This window comes from Tribolium castaneum, chromosome 9 (genome assembly GCF_031307605.1).
Source record: "Tribolium castaneum strain GA2 chromosome 9, icTriCast1.1, whole genome shotgun sequence".
Taxonomy (NCBI): domain Eukaryota; kingdom Metazoa; phylum Arthropoda; class Insecta; order Coleoptera; family Tenebrionidae; genus Tribolium; species Tribolium castaneum.
Window position 1 is genome coordinate 2,188,454 of NC_087402.1, and position 25,205 is coordinate 2,213,658.

Genomic DNA, 25,205 nt, shown 5'->3' on the forward strand with positions numbered 1-25,205 from the left:
TAAAAATTGTACCAATGAACGAAGAAACTGATTTAATGAATGTTCAGTGTGGTTTAGAAAAATTTTGCTCAAAAACTATATTATTTATCTAAATACGAAAATACAGACATTCTCTGTTTTATAATTTTTCATCTTATTTTTGACGAAATCTTATCAAAAATTTATGTTTTCGGCTGAAAAGTTTACTGAACGCTTCTGTTTCTCTTTTTATTTGTTAGGTTTAGCGAAATCATGCCCTCTGATCAACAGTTTCTTTCTTAGCTTTTTCCATTTTCAATAAAAAATACCTGCTTACCTACACATTTGAAAATACAACTGTTGTAATTCTTCTTGTGATAGATTTGTCAGAAGAAAAATATCTAAAATGCTATTCTCCGAATTTTATTTCTAATATTTCCAACTCGATGATCTCAGGATTTGTTTTTTTTTCAAAAAATTCAGCTTTCTTTCATTTGAAGTTTTACAATTTTAAATTTTCACTTATTGCTGAATTCTTCATTTTAAATTTAAAGAAATATTTATAATATTAATTATTATAAACGTTTCACTTTTATATATTGGCAAAATTGTGTATTTTGGATGTTCGAAGAGGTATCTAATCGTAAGAGGACGAATGGCTCATTTTCTGAGCAAATAATTTTGATCAACACTTGACGTTTTAACGAAATCTTAACGATTCATAATTATTTTCTTTATTTTTTGAAACAGGGTCACTTTTATATGGTGTTTAGTGATGGAGATAACGCTTTTTTTTGATAATTTGTTTAGCTGTAATAACATAACGTTGTATTTTTTATTTATTTGTTTCTGATTTGGTACTATGTTTAATTGTAATTGTTTAATGCATTATTTTCGCATATTCTTACGAAATATTTTGAGTATTTTGCAAATATTCCAATTCAAAATATTTTATCTTTAATTAAAACTACTATTATATTTCAAATTATGTAACAAGTATTTAAGAATATCAAAATTTTAAAGGAAAAATTGTTCAAAAATTCTATATTTTGCAATTGGACGTAAAGTGTCGGTAATTTTTTTTAACAAAAAATGACTAACAAACATCCAGTTTTCAATGTGGTATTTTTTTAGCAATATTCTTGCCACCTCTAATAGTGCAATAGTTCAGTAGTCCTCCAGTTTTAAAAAAACTGTTATCTAATGGTAGTGTCATTTATTTTTCAATTTTCTAGATATTTTTTAAAATAATTTTGACTTTCTACAATATAATCTTAATTGTTACTTTAATAACAATTCACAAAACTTTTATATTATTCATCTTGGATTGAGATTCCAGTTTAAGGCCAGAATATCGGTTTCTATACTTGACACTAGAACGTTGTAATATTCTGTGATTGAAATTTTGTGGATTGGAGCGGATATTTGGCCAGTTGGCATCTCTGCAACTCTGTGATTAATAGTTTCCAGTTAATAATAAAATATAATTGACAAGGCAATATATATCAATCTATCAATGTGCTGTCTGATTTGTTATAAAAATCATTTAGCCGTCGTAGTGAGAAAACAAATAAACGTTCAGGTTTTTCTCGAGCATTGAACCTTAATGTGAGCCGGTGGCGTGGGCACAATGATATTTTTTGAATGTCGAGTGCGTTTTATAAATATGACAGATTGTAAAAATGGCGATTTTATGAACAAGTTAGGGCTATTTACGAGTTTTTATTAGGTGTAATTATTTAGAGGTGTGCACAGGTGATGTAATAAACGAATTTACATTCCCGGAGTATCTCTGGCTGTTTTCTAATTAGTTTGACTAGTGGGAAGAGATAATTCCGGGCTATTATTGTTTGACGAATTGAGCGTAGTGTGGAACATAAGCCAAGCTGTTAAATAACACACGTGTGACTCTTCTCGTTCAAAGTAAATTTTATGGATTAAAATTCAAATGTAAATGAGTTGAATTTATTTGTCATATAAATTTAAGTTAAAACAGTGAGCCCCCCGTCGTGCGTGGAACGGGTTATTCGGACGCCCGATGGCAAACCGAATTGCGGCTCCGCCAGATTTACACCGGACCCGTCCGTTCGTGATGGCAACTACAACCTCAAAACAATGTGCTACATGGATGATTATACGATTGTTTTATACAGATCTTTACGTGTTAAAATGTTAATTTTTTGACGTGGGATCGAGCTAATAAAATCGGGGATGTAATTGTGTTTGGGCTGGAGGGAGTATATGTTTCGTAACCGCGATCAAATCGCTCGTTTCAATCCAATTCACGGCAGAAAATTTCCCCGATGAAAAAATAGACGTAGCGCGGCTCGTCTACAAGTAATTTCTCTCTTTGGACACAGCGCCAAGCTGTGTATCAGCAAACAAAGAAATTATGTTGTTGGTTTACGTGTGGCTAATAAAAAGGACGCTCGCAGATCAAGATTCCGCGAGAGTTCGCCTGTTTCTTGAGAGGAGAAGGCGCGCGCGCTAAGAAAATATGACGTCTCAATAAAAAACGAAGAAAGATCTGCAGACGACAACGCGCCTGATAGCGATCAGTAACATCGATATTTCTGCAGATCGTAAAGTTTAGCGGAAAAAAGGACGAACGGGAAATAGAGGATGCGGCGGCGGCTTTACGCTAACTTTCGAAATTCAAACATACACCAATCTTTTCGTGACAACTCATTAATTTATTTATTTAAAGAGATAAAACGATTTGAGACAAAATGTTCTAGCTCGTGGCAATTTTTTTATTTGTAGTTACAACGTAGTCACGTTTTTACAAAATTTCAAAATTATAATTTACTAGTAGTTACCTAATTTGAATTACATGATTAATGCAAAGCAATAAGTTTTAAACCAGAAACGCAGCTATGTATTTACGGGAATTTCTTTCCAAATAAGGCGAAAAATCACTAAATTACGTCGAAACTAAGTTATTTTTTAAGTACTTTCATGAGCTTTCGCTAAACTAACCCAAACAAATATTTAATTAAGTCACAAATTATATTATTTTATTTTTGTGAAGAATCTTTGCATGTTTTCAGTCAGATACAAAATTATTTCGAGAGATTTTGCCAGAAATAAACCGAAAAATCATCAAATTACGGACGAAAATATGACAAATAGTATTATTTTTAAATTTGCGAGCGTTTGAGGCACGTTTTTATTTCAAAGCTCAGTCTTTTCATGAGCTTTTATTAAATTAAGTCAAAAACATAAAGTGAGACAAAATTACATTAATTTGTTTTTTTTTGAACATTTTCAGCTAAAAATGCAACCACCTCTAGAACTACCTATTATGAAAAATATATCCAAAATGCTTAGTAGGTGGAATCTGTTGTTATTCGTACTCCTTTCGAGTGGTTAAGCTAAACTCAGGCTTAAAAAGCACATTTTTGAGCGATTTTTTATTAAACTGTCTATCGAAACGACGGAATGCTAAGTGTTTTAGAGCGGTTTTCAACCTAAAACACAATTACTGTAAAAGCTCTCAACAACGGACACCGATGGGGAATTTTTAATTGTCCGTTGTGGGGAGATGTTCACTAATGGGAGGCTGGAAATTTTGATATAGGTTTTATTACGTTCTTGTAAAAATGTCCGTTGTGAAGAGGTGTCCGCTATACGGAGATGTTCATTCAGGGAGGTTTCACTGTAATTATTTCGGAGAATTTCGTAGAAAATAATACAAAAATCGCCAAATACGATTTTAAAATGTGTTTCTTTGGAATTCCTACGGTTTTCCTCACCTTAAGCACGTCTTTAAGCTTAAAAAATTCGCATTGGAGCTTTTGTTAGACTAATTCAAAAACATAAAGTTAGATAAAATTACGTATTTTGCTTTTATTGTTCATTTTCAGCCAAAAAAATCTATTTCCAAACACGAAAAAAAATCCAAAATGCTCAGTAGATGGAATCTGTTGTTATTTGTGCTCCTTTCGAGTTGTTAAGCTTAGAATCCTAAAATTAGTTCTAATAAGCACATTTTCGAGCTTTTTTTTTAAAGCTTAATTTTTTCGCGACTTTTTATTATATTAAAATGTCTATTTTTAGTACAGTTTTCAACCTAAAATTAAATAAATTATTTCGAAAAATTTCATAGAAAATAAGACAAAAATCGCCAAATGTGTTGTCTTGGCATTTTTACGATTCTTCCCGTCTTAATATTATAAGAAATCGATAAATTTTGTTGTAATTGATATTTTTTTTTGGCTTTTTCCAAACGCTGAAACATGATAAACAAATTAAAAATAGATAAATAAACAATAAATAATAAATTTAGCCAAAGAAAATCGTATTTGGGGTATTATGTGATCACAGGGTATATTAGTCAAACAATATTAAAATAATTGAAGTGTTTATTTTAAAAGAAGAGGCTAAGGTTCTAATTTTTGAAAGACACTATAACACGTTTTAAGATTTTCATTAAGAAATCTTATTGTATAATTTAATCGAGCTTCCTTTTTGATTTTTTTTCGTGAACGATGTGGCATCAGGGAACAGAGTGGGTTTTATTTATTTTGATGGAAATTTATGGAAATAAATGTAATGATAAAATGGCGATTTTATTTTTTTAAAACAACGGCAAAGACATTAATAAACACTCTTCCACATGGAATCTTTTAGACTTTTGTTACAAAAAAATTATATATTGCTGTAATATGTCCTGAAATTTGAAGGATTTTGAGGAGCTTTTGGTGTGATTTTCCAAATCGCTGTGCATTTTGGTCTTTTTACGCGCGTTTCGGTTTTCGGCCATATGCAAATGATGATGGCAGGCGAGCAATCGATTTGTAAAAAAATAACCACCATCCTCGGATAATTCATGCAAAAATCGTCGGCATTATCGATGCAGGAGACTGAAAGCACTTCAGACCGCCACCAAATGAGTTTATCTGACAAGCTATCTTCCGCACACAGCTGCAATTACCGCTCTAAGTTAGCCTGGAGGAGGAAAAGACGGTATAACGTGGAGTATTCGTATCAAAAAGGGACACACACACTGAACTTTCATGCTCTATAAAATTATTGGGCGGTGCTGCAATTTTTAATACGTATCCGCAAAAATTGATCATACCAATAAGATTCAGTCGAATATCAAAATATGCATCGATTTGTTCGCGGATGATTTATGAATGGTAGACGGTATCGGCACCGATTTTTCCAAGCCGCGAGGAATGTCGACTCGTTAAATTTTTCTACCGACAGGTACAGCCTGGACAGGAAAAAATCCTTTCGGCGGAAGTTCATTTCCACGCTTTAATAAAATCGATTAGGCCAGAGGGTCGTCTGTTCCGCAATAAAAGGTGCGACTAGATGTTTCGAATTCTTGACGTAGTCGTAGCACAAAACCAATTTCTGTTTGCGAAATCTTATACAGCGAACCCACACACCGTAATACAATGGGCGTGTTTCGTAACAGTATACAGGGTGGTGAGATATCTCGCAGGAGTGAAACAAAGCTCGCTTCGCGTCGTAAATCTAATTTTATTATAAAATAAATTCGTATAAATGTAAAGTCGTCCGCGTTTGCATAAATAATCATCCGTGAGGTCTCCGAGGGTCATTGGCTAGGAGTTTCAATTGAAATTCGGCAGATTCCAGCCTCGCATTAAACATAAATAATAATTAATTTGTCGTTTTTGCCTAGTCGTTAGCACACAATACTAAGAGCTATAAATTCATTGACGATTCGAGGGCCGAATTTTATTATCATTAATAATTGGCTAAATGAGGCTGCTTTTTCTGCGGTTAGTCCAACGTGAGTAGAGCATGAGATGAGCGAGGCGGCGATTTATTAATTCTCGCCGGCTCCACCTGAGATTACGCTTCCCACAATAAATTCGCCAATTCCTACAAATTATTGGGACGACTGATGTCAGCACGAGTGGACCGCAGAGGACCGCCGTATTCTTTCAATAATGATGATTAATGACGCGCTGCGTTACGTCACGCCTAATGTGAAAATTGCGCTAATTTTCTTATATTCTAAATACCGTAATGCGATGTGAATCGGAGGGCATTGTAGCGGCAGGGTCGCACTAACGTCGTAATGACCGCGCTACCGGTCGCATTTCGTTTCATTTATCAAAAACATGACAGCAAGGACTTTTTTGGCCGCGAGACGGCGTTAGAGAAAGATTAACTTTTTAACTACACATGAGAGCTTCAAACACATAAAGCTTTGGACAAAAAGAGCTAAGCTACAGCTATTTCGTCAAAGAGCAGTGAAGCCACAGCTCCAACTACTAAGACAGTTCTAAGCAAAACTTTTCGACCAAATTTGGAGATTTTTTGGATCTAGTTAAATAAAAACAGGAGTAACAACTTGAATTTTGGCTTAAAATCATGTCTAAATTCTCAGAACTTTAGAAAGAAATTTTGCACAGTAGTTGAGTTTTCGCTTAATAGACGCTTAGAAAAGGTAAATTTTTGGTCATTTTCGACCAAATTTCTTAATGTTTTTGTTCTAGTTTAGTAAAAACAGGAAGAAAAACTTGGTTTTTGGTCTAAGATCATGTTTAAATCCTTAGAACTTGCATAAATAATGTCATTTGTGAGCTAATTCTGTGATCTATTGGCTTAGAACTTAAAAAAATTTGCGTAATAACTCAGTTTTTTCTGAATAAACGCTTTAAAAAAGTATATTTTTGGTCATTTTTGACCAAATTTGCTAATTTTTTCCTTGTATTTTGATAAAAACAAGGGGAAAAACTTGATTTTTGGTCAAAAAACGTGTTTAAATTTTCAGAACTTGCAAAAATAATGTAATTTTTGAAATAATTTTGTGATTTATTGGCTTATTTTTCAGAAAATTTGCGTAATAATTGAGCTTTTGCTGAATAAACGCTTAGAAAAGGTAATTTTTTCTTCATTTTCGACCAAACTTGAAGATTTTTTCGTTCAAGTTGAATAAAATCAGTAAGAAAAAGTTGATTTTTGGTCTAAAAACCTGTTTAAATTCTCAGAACTTGCAAAAATAATGTCATTTTTAACATTATTCTGTCATTTATTGGCTTACCTTTTAAGTTTCTGCTGAATAAACGCTTAGAAATGGTAAATGTTTGGTCATTTTCGACCAAATTTGTTTTTTTTTTGGTTTTAGTTTAATAAGAACAGGAAAAAAAACTTGATTTTTGGTCTTAAATCCTGTTTAAAATTTCAGAATTTGTGAAAACAATGTTATTTTAATTCAGTTTTTGCTGAAAAGGTAAGTTTTTTGTTATTTGAAATGTACAAAAACAGTTGTTTTAACTTTCAAAGTTAAAACAACGTTCACAAAATTTTCATATGTCGGCCTGCGTAACAAAGGAATTTTTAAACTTGTTAGCATGAAAGTTTACAAAATAATTATGTCAATAAATAAATTCACAATCGTACCATTTTTGTGTTGGACTTTGTTAATAATTAATTTATTTATGTTATTTTCTGCCGAATTAATTAGAATAAAATTAGGATAAAGTAGAGTAAATCAGGAAACTTGGGGTCAACCATAGAAATCATAGCAAAAAGCAAAAAAAATGCTTTTAATGATCTAAAATGCAAAAATAAATTTGATCAAAGACAATTTTTGAAGTACTTACAATACATATTTCGAAACTAAACTAACTCTTATACGAATAGTTAATTATTATGTATGTACAAATGCAGTACGAACGAAATGTTGACGGTGAGATTATGAGAATGTGTGAAATAAAAAAGTGTGAACAACTTAATAAGTCTTTGTTTGTAGAATTGGTTCTAGTGTAACTAAGAAAGTGAATACTTTTTCTCTGAATCTATTATAGTCCACTTTTTTAAGCTTTAAGGCTCAAGGGTTATACAGAAGTATATCATAACTTAAGTTATTTTTTAATAATGCAGGTTTTGCTAGATAGTAAGTTATAGAGTGAGAAAATATAACACAATTCACATTATCTTTAAACTTTGAGTTCTCAACGTATTATTTTGGATTTTGGAACGGCACTCAAATTTTTATTCATTCTCCAACAGAATCTTGCCACACACTATATCACTTTATTACAAAAAAATAGATACAGTGTGAGTAATAGAAATACCTATTGCCACTTTTATCAACTATAGCTCATTCTGTTTAAACTTTTGGCCTTTCCAGTGGTATCGTGGAAAAAGAACTAGTTTTTTTACCAATATATGCTTTTGATTTAGGTACCAAACCTTGATTCTATGCACTTATAGCCCGACAGCACGCGAGACAACCGTCATTACACTTTTGCTTTTTTTGTAATAGTTTAACAATGGTTTAAATAAAATTTTGGTTTTGGAACTTTTTAATCTTGTGTCCAACTCAATTAAATATATCAAAGAAGGAACTCCTTTATGTTTTGTTTTGCTTCCAAAAGTCGCCTTACAATCGAATAGAAAGTTTGATTGTTGAGTCCTTTATGTAACAAAGCCAGCTTCTGGCTTGTTCGCGCATTTAGAGTTGATAGTCCGCTAATTAACCGAGAATCATTTATGCGGAAATGTAAAATTAATCAGAGGTTTAACGCGTAAGAGGAGCAGCTCGGCTTATTAGAATCAATGTCGGTACTTAATTGTACCCCGTAGTGAGCGCTAAGCGTTCTAACGTCAAAAATCGGCATGAAATATCTCGGAAACGCGTTATAATTCCTGCGCTTAAACGCATCAAGTTTTATCATCGTCCGATCTTTATTTAATTTCGTTCATATTCGTTTTTCTCAATCCCAGTCGGTCGATGTTTATAGTCTTGCTCGACTCCCAATTATTTCGCCGAGTAATAATTGGCGTGCCGGCAAAGTCGTAAACTTTCATAACTTCACAAACTGTGAACTCCCACCGCGCATGCCCGCCATGCACACGTCACCGACAAAATACCAAAATGGCGTGAACTCGGCTACTTAACCCTACTATTGCGTGCAGCCGCTTTAATAAGATGTTAAGTTATCACTTACACGTGTAATATACATGCTTATATATTTATTAGAGGAGCGGCGAAACCGCCATTCCAGCAAATGCAACTATAACTCTCAAACCGCATGATTAAACCGCCGGAATAACCCGCCTATTTATACACTCACGATAAATAGGCACTTACAAATTATTTGCCTCTAAAATCTCTTTATTCCTCGTTATTACGCCAATCGCTGATTTTAACAAATGAGCAATTGGCCACTTCTGTGATCACTCGAGCTATAACTACTAGAGTCTGGTCAATCTAGGACTGGCCAAGGCGGCGAATGCCACCGGCCAGGATCCCATTATTTTTAGCAATCGATTACGCAAACGAAAAATTTGTCACAGGAAATCGTGATTTATTGTATTGGTTAATAACACGTTGTAAAAATCAAATCGGTATAAGCAAGAGTAATTGTAGAGTTTTGTAGGATCATAAATAAGCTCTATCTAAGCGGCGTTTCTTGCAGGAAGTTGGGAAAGTTGTTATTGTGGCTTAGATTTCGGTGCGAAAGCGTCCGAAACAAAAGTGACAGTGTGCGATTGTAAATCGACCACGCCCAACAGCAATCACCGGACTCTTCAGTTTGTAGGCGGCGTTCATTACGGCACTACAAGCAGAATAATGAAGATTAATATTCACTTTTGCTCTTTATAATGTATCGATTGTCGGCTGTCGAGCTGATACCTAGAGTCAGACGACCTAACAGAAAAATCCACTTGTAGTCTGTCATAGGCTGTGTGGTTGATTAATTCAGTTCCTTCGCACCTTTATTGAAAAAGAACGACAAACACAGGAGGGACAAGTTGTTTCAGGTGGATAATCACTTGAGCATACAATCGACAGTTTTTTCTTTCACCCTCGGTGCATTTCTGCAGCTGATACGCGAGAGAAAGTGCGTAGGAGTGTCCGCCTTTCTCCGGTCGGGATTTGTGGATTTACGGCCACCCACACTAGTTGTGGTCTTCCCGCTAACTAATGACTTTTTTCGTCCTATTTACATTGTAATTATCGTCCGATAAATTCGGAATTGTGTACGGTTTCGGCCAAAATTTATTCAGAAAAAATTCATCTATCTGTTTCTAAAATCATTTAATTTATGCAAATTGTATAATGATAGACCGTACCACCTTAAATAATTACCTTGTTGGCTAAATATTTCGTATCGAAATTATGGCCGAACTTTTTGCCATCAAAGCGATACGATCTCGTCCCGGACTTTTCCGCGTGAGATATGGAGAAGCGGCAACGTCGCTCGCTTCACCAGCAATCAATTATTCTTCTATTTATCATATTAAGTGCACAACTTCCACAGCAATTGAGCCTTAAGCTTTTCAAACTTTCAGAAATATGAAATACATTATTCATTTGCATGCGTTTAATGGCAAGCGCTCGGATTCTTCATCGACCTCAAACACTGGATTACTAGAACAGGCCTTTACTGGACCACAATGGTTGCAGGCAACGAAATAACTACAATTAAAATACATGTTCGTTTATAAGCGCATTCGAGAAAGAGGCATTAGATATTCTTCCACGATTCAATTCACCAGCGACTGGGAACAAACAACTCTCGAATACCTAATCGCTTTATTGTTCATAATTAATTTATTACGACTGGAAACAGGCCGATTTTTCTCTGGAAGGAAAACGCTTGTGTGAGGAAGATCGCCATTAGGTGTTTTGTGGGCATAATATCTTTATTTGCCGGAAAGTTGCATTTTTCGTTTTGTGGTGTGGTAATAGCTTTATGTAATCCCGAGCTAAAACTTGATTTTTGGTCTAAAATCGTGTTTAAATCTTCAGAACTTGCATAAATAATGTCACTTGTGAGCTAATTCTGTGATTTATTGGCTTAGAACTTAAAAAAATTTGCGTAATAACTCAGTTTTTTCTGAATAAACGCTTTAAAAAAGTATATTTTTGGTCATTTTCGACCATATTTGCTAATTTTTTCGTTGTAGTTTGATAAAACCAAGGGGAAAAACTTGATTTTTAGTCAAAAAACGTGTTTAAATTTTCAGAACTTGCAAAAATAATGTAATTTTTGAGATAATTCTGTGATTTATTGGCTTATTTTTTAGAAAATTTGCGCAATAATTGAGCTTTTGCTGAACAAACGCTTAAAAAAGGTATTTTTTTTTTATTTTCGACCAAACTTGAGAATTTTTTCGTTCTAGTTGAATAAAAACAGTAAGAAAAAGTTGATTTTTGGTCTAAAAACGTGTTTAAATACTCAGAACTTGCATAAATAATGTCATTTGTGAGCTAATTCTGTGATTTATTGGCTTAGAACTTAAAAAATTTTGCGTAATAACTCAGTTTTTTCTGAATAACCGCTTTAAAAAAGTATATTTTTGGTCATTTTCGACCATATTTGCTAATTTTTTCGTTGTAGTTTGATAAAACCAAGGGAAAAAACTTGATTTTTGGTCAAAAAACGTGTTTAAATTTTCAGAACTTGCAAAAATAATGTAATTTTTGAGATAATTCTGTGATTTATTGGCTTATTTTTTAGAAAATTTGCGCAATAATTGAGCTTTTTCTGAATAAACGCTTAGAAAAGGTAATTTTTTCTTTATTTTCGACCAAACTTGAGGATTTTTTCGTTCTAGTTGAATAAAAACAGTAAGAAAAAGTTGATTTTTGGTCTAAAAACGTGTTTAAATTCTCAGAACTTGCAAAAATAATGTCATTTTTAACATAATTCATGCTGAATAAACGCTTAGAAATGGTAAATGTTTGGTCATTTTCGACCAAATTTGGTTTTTTTTTTGGTTTTAGTTTAATAAGAACAGGAAGAAAAACTGATTTTTGGTCTTAAATCCTGTTTGAAATTTCAGAATTTGTGAAAACAATGTTATTTTAATTGAGTTTTTGCTGAAAAGGTAAGTTTTTTGTCATTTGAAATGTACAAAAACAACTTTCAAAGTTAAAACAACGTTTACAAAATTGTCATATGTCGGCCTGCGTAACAGAGGAGTTTTTAAACTTGTTAGCATGAAAGTTTACAAAATAATTATGTCAATAAATAAATTCACAATCGTATCATTCTTGTGTTGGACTTCGTTAATAATTAATTTATTTATATTATTTTTTGCCGAATTAATTAGAATAGAATTGGGATAAAAGGCATTAGATATTTGATTCAATTCACCAGCGACTGGGAACAAACAACTCTCGAATACCTAATCGCTTTATTGTTCATAATTAATTTATTACGACTGAAAATTTCTCTGGAAGGAAAACGCTTGTGTGACGAAGATCGCCATTAGGTGTTTTGTGGATGTCTTTGGTGGTAATTGCCGTGCGCGGGCATAATATCTTCATTTGCCGGAAAGTTGCATTTTTCGTTTTGCGGTGTGGTAATAGCTTTATGTAATCCCGAGCTGGTTTTTATTTACTTTAAACGCTACATATGTAGGTAAGGAACTTGATACCAAATCCATTTTACTTAGTGCCTATGTCTAACGTAGCATGAATTCAGTCAAAAATCCGGTTTAGTTCATTTAATTTGCCGGCTGTTAGGCGAGTTTGAGCCTTAGAGCAGGACTTTATAACGGGCAAGTTGTCCTGAAACCGGTGTAATTTTTGTTTGTCGGATGTTGCGTTCGTTCGCAACACACGCGTTTAAATCACCAGAAGAATGCCGCGTGTGTCTAGAGCTTTCCGATTGTGGTTTTTTACTCGCGCATGTGATCGAATGTCTAACAAGAGGGGCGAGCGATTTGAATAGCGCCCACCGATTTGCTCAAAATAAATTCAGAAATTTTAATTGAAAAGCGCCAAGTGTACGACATAAAAACGCAGCTTCAGAAGTTTAATTTCAGTTTTACTGCCTGACGCACAATAAACATGAGTACATGTCACTCGCGGCGAGATTTAAGACAATGAACTGCCTGTAAATCCCTGAGCCAAGTGTTTGGTTGTAGGTATATTTCAGGAAAAGATGGTTATCGCCGTTGAAATTAATTAAGTCTTGCTTAGTTTTAATCGTATTGTGTTTATTCTAGGCGGTTTTAAAAATGTTAGTAAATCCTGTCGCCGATTTCAATGGCGTGACGGACGCTGCTGAAAATGCTGATTCAGTAATTGACCAATCCGGTCTTAATTTATGCGCCGCCTGAACGTTTCAATTCCACAATAGTGCTTGTGTTGTTGCATGGTTTGCGTGGCAATGTGTTTTATTCCTTGAATTCGACGTTTGTCGATGATGTTATACATTTCTATTTTGTTTTTATTGTGCTATTGTTGGACGTGTTGGGATAATAGTTAGAGGTCGTGTGAAACGCTGAAAAAAACGAAAAAATCTTTTCCAATCACAAATAAAGCATCGGCGAGCAGGTTCCCAAATTTCGAAGTGGATCTGTGTCGAATTCGGCCATCAAGAAGTTGCTGGTGCGGTTACAATGCCCACAACCAAGGCCAATGCCGGAATGAAAAGATTCGCTGTCAGTCTGGGTGAAAAGGGAAAGACTTTAATCTTGCTCTATCTGCCTGTATCTCACCTTGAAAGGAGGCCTCAGACGGGCCGCCCGGAATAACAAGCTTTTCTAGTATTTTCGTTGATTGTTACCACGGTCAGAAGTCTACAACAGGTGCTGGGGATTATCAGATTACAGCGAACCTGGAGAACTCTTTTACACATTTTTACTATTTCGATTCCATGAACGCGAAACACAGTTATGATTGGGTTAAGGTTGCAGTAATTAATGCCTCGATGTTTACGCTCACAATGTTATAAATGTATTTATGGCGTCTCTTCGAGTGGTCGGAATTAATAGATTAATAATAACGTGTGTGACAGTTTACGACGACCTCGCCATCTAATAAAGCGATAAAACGGCTGCTATAAATGACTCGCGTGGCGGATAAAGACAATCCCAAGCATGTAAGGCATCCGGAAAAAGGACCAAAACGAAGGAACCACCAAAGTTGGGACGCTCCCAAGACAGGACCCGCTAGAGCTGCACCAAAATTTTACTGAAATTAGCCGAAACCCAAATTGTATTGTCTGTTTTAAAATAAAAACATCAAGTTAGCTTCTTCATGTTTAAACAAAGCAGTTAACACACTGTGTAATACTTTAGTAACTATGGAACTATTTGTAGGCCACTGACATGGACTTTTTAAAATTGAACTTATGATTGTTGTTAAATAAAATTCTCACTGTATGTAATACCTTAGTAAAGAATATACACTTCAAAAGCTTAAAGGTGTTTTATTTATAGCTACAAATTAGAAGGAAATTATCCGAATAATTCCGAATACAATAATTATAAAGCTCCTAAATTATTGTTTTAACACTGTACTCATACCTATTTAATATTTTTTACGAAGAAAATATTCATAACACAACTCATTACGGTTAAAACTCCTTGAACAAAAAGAGCCTTGATTTTTTAGATTTTGCAAAAAAATATGAAACAGAAAAAAATGCTCATTTTTGCAATAAGCTTGAAAGGTAGATTTTCTATTCTCCAGTTGTTGACTTACTAACCACCAGCTAATTCAGTTTTAATTAGCACAAATATTGCAAACTGACTGAAAGCGAACTGTTTTTGCTCTTTTGAATGATTATATTGAAAGTATTGAAAGCATAGCAGCAATTTCAAGTGATTAAAGTCGATTTTTGGAACCGTCACAAGAAGAAAAAAAAAAGAGATGAACAACTTTGTCCAAAAATGTTGTTCCAAAAGCGTGTCATTTTAATAACTAATAATTAATTTTTGAAATTTAAATGCATTTAAAGGCTTAAAATAATTAAAAGAACATATATTATAAAAGTGATTATATTATTTTACAAGACTTCACGAAATAATAGTTTTATGGATTCGATTTCGGAAAATGGGATCCGGATTCGAGTTGGAGTGAAGCGCGTGTAGCGAGATCTAGATGCCCACGTAAAACATTTAAAATCTTGGCCAGATTTATTTATTAGGTAGGCAAGCGCTTTCGTCATAGCCGAACAAGGAACCGTTTTGTCGTCTCTCTTCTAAGCAGGCAAAGCCGAAAACCGTAAATTTGCCGGTATCGTCGCCTGAAGTTATGATAATTTAAGCAAAGGACCGCCTCTAGGCGTTCTTGTCACGGTTTGTAAACACTGTGCCGGCCTCCTACGCTACCGAATCGGTGGATCTTCACCGAACGTTCGGAAATACCTGCACAAAATTTCGTCGTGTTTGTGAAAAGAATTTTTTGTTGGATAATTTCTCGTTAAATATGAATAGTTGGAGAGACGCTGCAACGGTTCAGCGCTTTTTTGAATGTCATCTTTAAATTTGTAATTCAACTGTGGTCGCGTTCTCAATGCGAGCCTAATCAGAGTCTTTACCAAATCTCATTACACGAATTAATATGGGAAGTCGAAAAAAATACCACAAAGAAAAAGGTCAATTAACTCGAATGACTGTCCAGTAACAATTAAAATGTGCTCTTTATTTTGACTGCACGTCTCCGCCTGCATTAACATAACAAATTTATCAGAAATTTCGATGACGTTTGGCAAAATTAAAACGAAATCGGACGTAGGCGAACCACGAAGATGACTTGCACGGGTTGGACTCTTGTAGCGCGATTCGTATCGTTTCTTTCAGATCGTTAACGACTCGAGATATGTATTTCGATATTTCATAAAGAACGACGTCGCCTAGACAAGAGACATTCCGCCGACTAAACGCAGCCACGATTTCATTTTCCCACTGTTTAATTCGGACTCTGAATAAATTAAAAGCTCCGGACCGGACTGAAAAACCGAATTCCGATCCGGTTACCATGGAAACAACAATGAAAAAAGCCCATTGTTGACGAAACGAATTCAAAATGGCTGACAGAGACGTCTCAGCTGCGAACTAAGATGTGGAGTAATTTGTTTTTTTAGCGTTGACAGAAATACGCTTTAAGTCTCGGATCTGTTGATTAATGTCCCGAGACGAATTGCTCGGCGTTTACCGATGGAGGACGTGTGTTTGTCGATGCCCAAACATTGCAGCGCTTCCGAACTCTAACGCGCAACAACATAATGAAAAATTGTTGCTTGCACCCAGTCACTGTAGCTGTAACGTACATAACAATGTGTCAAAACACGAAACTTTGGCCGCATAATCACTGGGTAGAAGCCTGCGACGCCAGGGCCGCTGTTTCGGCGGAGACTTCAACGGGCGATGAGACGCGTAACCCAGAGATTTGAATGCCGGAAGTAGAACGTAAATGTTTTATTTTGGCTATGAATATTTTTGGAAATTTGGAAGTGGTTAAGCGATGTTGCATTATGCACCTGACAACCCAAAATGAGAAATAAAAGTCGTTAATTCTTGCAGCGCGCAAGAATCGCGAACGCCCGAGCGGATGATGCATGTAATCACAAAGAATCCTTAGGTATGGCCTGTTGAGATAATCTACTGGAGCAATTTTAAGTAGCATTTCGTGTATCAAGTGCTTATCATATATTTATTGGAATCTGTTTATCGAATACATTATTTTAATCTGCGATTTTGAAGGTTTTATGAATGTACAAGAAAGACTACTTTAGATTTACTACCGGTTGTTTTTTTTATTAAATCCAATTTCCACTTCCATCTCGCTGAATTATCGACCCCCAATTTACTCTTTATTGCCAATTATTCTAAGTAAGCGAGGTCGTTTAGATACGCGACGGCGATCCCTTTTTCCAAACGGATCACTGATTCGCCAAAATACGCGCACCTTGATGGAGTGAATTATGACGAGTTATTTATTTGCATGCTGGTACAGACATATCGCATTGCCGCATTGTAATACCAACATAACAAGTCGTACCCTTGACCTGTATAACCTGTCTGGGTATCTGAGCAACGATGGGACAAGAAAAGGACTTGATGACAATGTGAACGCCTGTATAAGACCAAGAAAGACAAAAGCTGCCATTTCCATACGTCACGAACGCATTCCCAACTACTTTCACAGTTAATTCGATTTACATAAACGTTAATCGATCTATATGTTTTATCACAAATATTCAGATCGACTCTAAATACGGACAAACCAGTCGGAATCATTAACATACATTTTTATCCACTGCATCTACAACAAATTAAAAAACAGTAGGCAATGTTTCGTGACTGAGCTCAATTCTTCCTACATCCGTAATAAGCGTCATAAATCTTCAACATATTGCAGGAACTGATTGACACTCACTTCTTATCGAAAAATAATAAAATAATAATAATAAATAATAAAAATAAACTAACAACATACTATTAAGTACTACATTTCAGCTTTTTGAAAAACATGAAATATTGCAGTATTCTGAAAAATCAGCCACAAAAAACCAATACCAATACCAATAGGTAAAATTTTCGACATCATTTTTTTTGCAAAAGTTTTGTAACATTTGCCAGAAGAGCATTATTCAAGTTCCCGTTTGGTTAACAAATAGTAACGTGATAGGTCTTGATGTCGAAAAAAGTTGCATAGACAAATCGGTGTTCGTTATCGCTCGTTGTCAGGATGATTAATTGTTGTCGAAATGTAGATCGGAGAAAGTTGTCTTTCGGTAGTGTTTTTGTTGTTCGTTAGTGCAAATTTAGCGAAAGCTCCGAATGCAAAAAGCTTTGTGGAAGCGTTTGTCCCGTTGAGTCCGTCCCTGTGTGCATTCCCCGTTGGATGTTTATGAGTCTCGTCTGTTCGGTTGTGCAGTTTTTCAGTACGATTTTGAAATATTTGCAGTGCTGGTTGACGTCGTTTAGCGGCTGAAATGAACTGAGTCGGAATGTACGCCGATGAATGTTGTCGGTATCTTTTGCCGTTCTGTTTTTGGATTAATTCGCGGAGAATACTAATGAGAGACCCGAGTATTAACTAAATGTATACTTGTTTTCGTCACTTCGGGACTTGTCCGCTGCCTTCTCGGAAAGTCCCATTCTTCGGCTGCGTGACGAGACGTAGACACTATGGAATGATGGACGGCTTCTGTGAGATCCAATTTGGACGGGCAATTAGGCGAATGCGCCCCTGGCGCGATTTTTGGGCCGTTCGGCCGCCTAATGTATGCGCTCAAAACTATCGATATCATGAATAAAACATCGGCCCGAAAGCCTTGATTGTGTAATTCCTGAGGAGCGAACGATGATTTAAATGATGGCTAACATCATTTTTGTGTTGGCTTTACAGCTTTACGACCGCCGTTAAAAAAACAATGTAATTATCAGCGGCTAAACTAACCGACACTCGAATCATTTACATTTCCGTAAAGCTCGACCCGATGTCTTCCACTTTCAATAAAACCATCACTTGCTGACTTATTATAAATCAATAGAACCAATTAGTCCCATGCGAGAGATTGCAATCAAATTAAAATGAGCACAACAAGAAAATCAAGTATTTATATCGTCAACATAATCACGTAGATCCATTCCTCCCAGCAAGCGATACAGCCTGTCAGGGCCACAATTTAACCAAATTAATCGGGAACTGACCATTGTTTCCTAATTAAAACCACTCAAAAAATCGGTTATTGTTCCAGATCCAGATCAAGGTCCTGGACAAGAACGACAGCCCGCCCTCCTTCAAGGACACTCCTTTGTACTACTCCATTTCGGAGGACCTGGGGCCCGGCCAGTCCGTGGCCACTGTGAAGGCCGATGACCCCGATACCATCGGAGTCCTAGAATACTCTCTGATCCGGGGCGATGATGGGCACTTTGTCTTGGACAAAAACACGGGAGTTTTGACTTTGGTCGACTCCTTGGACCGCGAAACCAAAGACGTGTACAAGTTGACAGTAAGGGCAAGTGACGGCAACCAGCACACGGACACCGTTCTCACTGTACAGGTTAGTAATACTTAGTGTTTTGAATTGTTGTTGTGATATTTTCCGCGCGAGCATGGCCATTAATCGCGTCAGTATAGAATAATCGAGCAATGCCATCGACAATTACAGTTCGTTGCTCCCTCGCAGTTAGTATGAAATCTGTCGGATCTGCATCTGCGGTGGCAACTATGATAAACTGCAGCCACGGTAACTGCATAATGGTGGAGAACGCCTCCTTCGCCCAAAACGAGTTCCGCATTTCAAGCTCAATTCATGCGCGAGCGTCCAGGAGCTAGCCAATTTTCCCACTCAGCAAACAAAAATTTTATATCACCCAGAAAAGTCAAGTAAAAAAACAGGCTCACTAAAAAAATCAATTGCACTGCTTTTTCAAATTTAAAGACTCAATAAGTGTTTGCTGGCTGGGAAAATAGATAGTTTCAAAAATTCTGCAGTTTCTGGAGTTGGAGGATTTTTTTCAGATCACCGACACTAACGACAACCCTCCTGCTTTCCTGGAAACTGCATACTCCTTTGATATCCCGGAAAATGCACAAAGGGGGCATAAGGTGGGGCAAGTGAAGGCTGTGGACGCCGATTTGGGGATTAATGCACAGCTCACCTATTCAGTGATCAGTGATTGGGCCAACGATGTTTTTTCCCTCAACCCCCAAACAGGGGTTTTCACCCTCACATCACGCTTGGATTATGAAGAGGTGAGCAAAATATTTTACACTTGAATGAACTGTTTCTCTTTCGTTTAAAAGGATTTAATTTATCTACTACCTGATTGTTTCAAATAAACAAAAAATCATATTTTTAAGTTAATAATTGTAATTGGATAAAGATACAATAAATAAATAATAATAATAATAATAATAATAATAGTAATAGTAATAATTAATAATAATACGTTTTCGTTTCAAAACCATTACTAGGCACAGTCAACGTGCAAAAACACTGGAAAAAAGAGAATTTTTACCAAATTTAGTAATTTCTCGATAGCAAAATTTTGAGAAAAACATGAAAAATAGGTTCTCGAAAAAAGCAAAAGAACCCCATTTGCTATACAATTCGATAGTTTTTCGGGTTATTTTTGACTTAAAATACGAAAGAAACACCTTTCCTTCCTGTACTGTAAATACCTATATAGAATAGATAAACGTTTTGTTCATGAATAAATCTAATAATTCGGTGACTGAAACGAATAAGTCACACCCGAAACCCGATTCATAAATTTAGTTGGTAGTTAAAAATGGAGAGGGCCCATAAATAAAAATATTGCCGGTGTTGTTTATTTTGCTGGCTAGTGTCGTTTTTCAAGGCGTTCGGAGTTTGATTAAGCAAATAAAAATGATTTCTCGCGACATTTGTTGATTTTATGGCTCGTTATGGATGAGGCAACGACGGAAGCTGGTCTCGATAAGAATTTTACGAGTCGGTAATTTGAAATTACGTTAATTAGTGCGTTCGTTGTTCGTTTGGGCAAATGAATGCGATATCGTCAGACGGTGACGTGCAATTATCTAGTTTGATTTTACCATTTACACGTGTACTATTGCAATTTGTGATCACACTTTTCTTTTAATTGGAAATTTATTACGAGCCGGTTGAAAAAATGAATTTATTAAGGAACTGGTTCAGAGCGATCTCTTGTTTATCTTGAAATTCTCATTTGTAGTTGTATGTGCGTAATAATAAAAAGCGATTAGCATTTATATTTTGTCAAAAGAGTCGTCGTGTCGTCTAGTTTTAGGTCTGGATGTATGTCACAATTATCATCCCCGTGACAAAAAGCAAGTCGTTTTAGTGGAACCTGTCCTGTTGCAGTTTCTAGTTTTTGTCACCGCATCGGTCGCCATCGTCGAAAGAGATTCATTAGCCAAAACAAGCGACCATATGTCTTATCAAATTTACTTATATTAGGCGCACCTCCGCTGCGATATATCATTTCGTTTTAGCTATAAACGTTAAATTAGTTGTGATAATTATGCTCGACAATTACTACAAGCAAGTGGTTTAGCCCACGCAGCGGCCTCCATGAACTCCGCCATTATTATAGATCACGCTCACTCATAGACAACTATTTCAGATGGTGTAACCTCCAAAACACTTGGTGAAAATCCTCGAAAAGTGCAAAAGCTCGCTTTGTGTGGTACTAGCGTTAATTTGTATTCCGGTCTCACTCTGACTTACGGCTGAAACGATTAACGTTTTTCAGCATTAATTAGTTGTTTTTTCGTCACCACACACAATTCTAGCTTTGCTACAATGCGACGTCTCACAATACGAAATGTTTTATAACTTTGTTTAGCAGTAGGTAAAAAGTTTTCCATAAAATATACCATCATCGATTCGGGACGCTTCATGTATACAAGATAATGTGTTGCAATACCACCTTGTTTGAACCGTCTCTTTCTTTAACCTGAACCAGTCAAAGAGGTCCTTAACAACCACAAGCTGAACAAAAAGGCTAACTATTGTCAACACAACGTTGTGGTTATTTTTAACCGAAACCTTAAGCAAAAAAACGACATTTTAAACCTATGATGAAATGAACCACAGGCCACGCTTTATAGGCATGCACGTGTACACCACCAGATTCCCAATACTAGCGCAAAAACTCATTAAAGTAAAACTAGGCTTCGGATTGTTTCCAGCACGTATTTTCAATAAACCATTTAAAACGACAATTAACCGGATTAACGACCATACTATGCAAAAAGGCAATAATTCTGTTTTTGTTACTCAAAAATTGTCCGAACGTTTATTTCAAAAGCAGTCAGGACGTTCACAGGATTCTGTGCTTATATCTGTTTCTACAAAGCAGAGACCAAACAATTACATTAAAATTGATTTTTATTGAAAAATAATAAAGCTTGAAAAAAATTAAAACTAACTATCACGCAGAATTCAGCATTTGTTATTAAACACTTTATATTTTTCTATATGCACGGGATTTTTTCAGAAATTTTCTATAATCCTTAAAATAAATTAATTAGGTCACTGCAAAAAATATTTCTTACGTCGTTGTAAAACGATGGATTGGATAAACATGGTGTTGTGTTTATACTTATACTTATACTTATACTTATACTTATACAGGGTGCTCAAAAACTGGCGCACTAACTCAGTGGTACGTTATTAAGAAGCAAGTGCAGATTACGGGAAAAATGTTGAAAAAATTCCTAAAGTCATATTTTAAAAAATCTGAAGCTACAAACTTATTGTGTTAACTTTTTTAATTTTCATTATTTTTTAATGTTTTTATGCTTCACACAAGGTAATCGTTCCCTAACAAAACGATGAATAATTATTTTTAAATTTTCTATTAGACTTTAGCAGTTTCTTTAATTTAAAAAATTAAAATTTATCAAAAAAATCACAATGTGTAGATGTGCCAACACTGGGAATTATTTCCTAGGAAACGGTTTCAAAAATAATTTATTTTTGTTGTTGATCAAATTCTATTGTGATCATGATCCGTTATTTATCAATAACTTTAATACAAAGAATTTTTTTATTAAGTTTATTCACAAAAGCTCAGGTTTTATCTTTATATTGTTCAAAAATTCAAGAATTGCTCTACTTTTGCACAAACTTAGGGATTTTTTTTGGTTAATTTTTGGGGCAAAATTTCACTAAATGACTAAGTTAGCGTTTCCAACTGGAAATATTCAACACATCAAAAGGCAAAATAATGAATTTTTCGATCCAATTTAGTGGCTTTTTTGGCTGATTTTCGGAAAATCTAGCGAAATAATTCCACTTTTCTCTAATTGCTTATGTTTTCTATGTTTATATACATATTTTTCTTGATTTGTGTAATGTATATTTGCCACCAATAAACACCTTATTATTATTATTGTTATTTTTTAATGTTTTTATGCTTCACACAAGATAATCATTCCCTAACAAAACGATGAATAATTATTTTTAAATTTTCTATTAGACTTTAGCAGTTTCTTTAATTTAAAAAAAATAAAATTCATCAAAAAAATCACAATGTGTAGATGTGCCAACACTGGGAATTATTTCCTAGGAAACGGTTTCAAAAATAATTTATTTTTATTGTTGATCAAATTCTATTGCGATCATGATCCGTTATTTATCAATAACTTTAATACATAGAATTTTTTACTATTTTTACCTTTATATGTAACCAGTTCTCTACCACACACCATTGAGTTGATGGTGTTTTTGAGCACGTTGTACTTATACTTATACTTATACTTACATTTATACTTATACTTATACTTATACTTATACTTATATTTATACTTATACTTATACTTATACTTATATTTATACTTATACTTATACTTATACTTATACTTATACTTATACTTATACTTATACATATATTTATACTTATACTTACATTTATGTTTACTTTTTATTATTTATATAATTTATATTTATTATTATATTCTGTAGGAAATTCGTTGATTCTCGCACAATTTGTTTGGTGGCCACATTTATTGTGGAAGCAGCTTGTACCAATAATTCCCTTGTTTTGCAGGTGCAGCACTACATCTTGGTGGTGCAGGCCCAAGACGCGGGCCATCCGGCCCTTTCCAGCACGTTGACAGTTTACTGCAACGTCCTGGACCTCAACGACAATACTCCTCTCTTCGATCCCATGTCCTACACCAATGAGATTTTCGAAAACGTGTCAATTGCGACTCCTATTGTGACAGTGAGCGCCACAGACCTGGACTCAGGTGAGCCACTTAATAACAATGTGTGCTTTTTGCAAGTGAAGGAAAAATATTCAATCTATACAAGGGAGTGTTGCGCGGTGTGCAGATTACAGGGCCTTCCAGACTGCGTAAACCAACACAGTGTAATAAACACGACATTGCAGACAATAGTCGCGACCTCGGGGTCGCGGAATTACAAAAGCCAAACAAAAATCACGCGTCGATTCGATTAAGATATGTAAATGTGCGGTTTTCTAATTAAAAATTTTGAATTAGAGCGTTTTGCTGAATTGTGGAGTGGAGATAACGGTCAATGCGCGCCTATCAGCGAATAAATGTCGGCCGATTAAAGCCATTAAGAAATTTCCCAATTACATTTGCTTTATTTGAGTCGTTCAGATAACATAATGAGCCGTTCGGAACACCCGGAATATTCATTAAACAGCATCAATATTCCCGGCGATAATCGGCGAAATTTTTTGCAGGCGACAACGGAAAGATCGTATTTCGCATTACGGCCGGGGACGAAAACGGCGATTTTGAAATGACACCGAACGGAACCGTTATAACCAAGAAAGAACTGGACAGGGAACGTCAAGGCTTGTACAATTTGGTGGTAACTGCGACCGATCAAGCGAAACCTCCGGATCAGAGACTCTCCTCGACGGTGCAGGTAATTATGCACATTTCCTTTCGGACGAACAAATAAAATCTGCGGTTTGGTGCTGCTGATCATTACTCGAAATAAAGATATGTTAAAAACGGATACAAGGGTGTTAACATGTTGACGACGTTGTTGACACAGTAAACACTACATCATGGGTAAATCAACCAACTTAATGACCTAGCACCTCTCGCTGTTTACCAAAGACTTAATTGTAAACGGCAGACGAGTTTTCAGATGCACGTACTTTTAGTTACTGTCCGTATGGTATTTGATCAAGACTCGTTCGAGGAAATTTCGAGTGTTTAACGCGTCACTGCCGTTACAGACTGAAGATTCACTTCATTTTTTAAATACTTACACCTCGAAGAAAAATAAGTGTTTTCATTTTAATTATTAGTAGAATAGATTATGAACAAACATTTCCTTGTACGCATATTGGCCGTGAACACAATAAATCTTTTTTTATTGCTTGCTTTTTTGATTTGAAAAATCCACTCTATCCCAAACTATATCGACCAAAACCTTGAATATGAAGGAGTTTTTTGAAAATTTTGATTGCAAGACAGAAATTTTAATCCTGTCAGAACATAACTATTCCATGGACTTAATTGGATTGAATTAATTAAAAAAAAATGAAATTTGCTGAATTGACGAGTTTTTTTTGAGTTATTTATTATTTATGACAAGTCAAGGGGGCGGCATTAAAATTTTATCAAAAATTGTAGTCGTTAGTAAAGACAACATTAATCGGAACATAAAGTTTTTTATTACTACAGTCATTGAAATACATGGACAAGCAGGCGAAATTTATCCATATAATAGAAAAAAATATGCTGGAAAATAATAATAATTATTAATAAAAAGAAATAAATTTCATGCAATTTAATGGCTCTACAAGTTAAAAAGCTCAGAAAGAATGTTATTTTAGATCGAATTTATTGATTTTTTTTTCCCGTTTTAACAAATGTTTTTAATTCAAATCCTTGTTTAGGAGTTTGAAAAATAGCAAACATTACAATATTTTTTTTAATAATTCAATAATTCAACGGTCAAATCATCGGTTTTCGGATTTCATGATCGCTCGTAAAAATCAAAACTAACAATATTTTCGACGATTATTCGCTTTATTTTTATAGAAATTTCGCA

At 35.0% G+C, this 25,205-nt stretch overlaps 1 protein-coding gene and 1 long non-coding RNA gene across 2 annotated transcripts in view; one reads left to right on the top strand and one right to left on the bottom strand.

Annotated features, from left to right (window-relative positions):
- Positions 1-25,205, top strand: part of ft (fat) — a 51,489-nt gene that overhangs the window by 11,890 nt on the left and 14,394 nt on the right. The window contains exons 2-5 of the mRNA XM_965991.5: positions 18,402-18,710; positions 19,172-19,405; positions 23,212-23,413; positions 23,878-24,065. Coding sequence (XP_971084.2) covers positions 18,402-18,710; positions 19,172-19,405; positions 23,212-23,413; positions 23,878-24,065 — 933 coding nt within the window. The remainder of the gene's footprint in view (positions 1-18,401; positions 18,711-19,171; positions 19,406-23,211; positions 23,414-23,877; positions 24,066-25,205) is intronic.
- LOC107397774 (uncharacterized) lies at positions 12,883-13,628 on the bottom strand. The gene is made up of 2 exons (XR_001574803.2): positions 13,408-13,628; positions 12,883-13,356 (listed from the first exon to the last, which is right to left on the bottom strand). It is a non-coding gene; the product is annotated as an uncharacterized LOC107397774 (long non-coding RNA).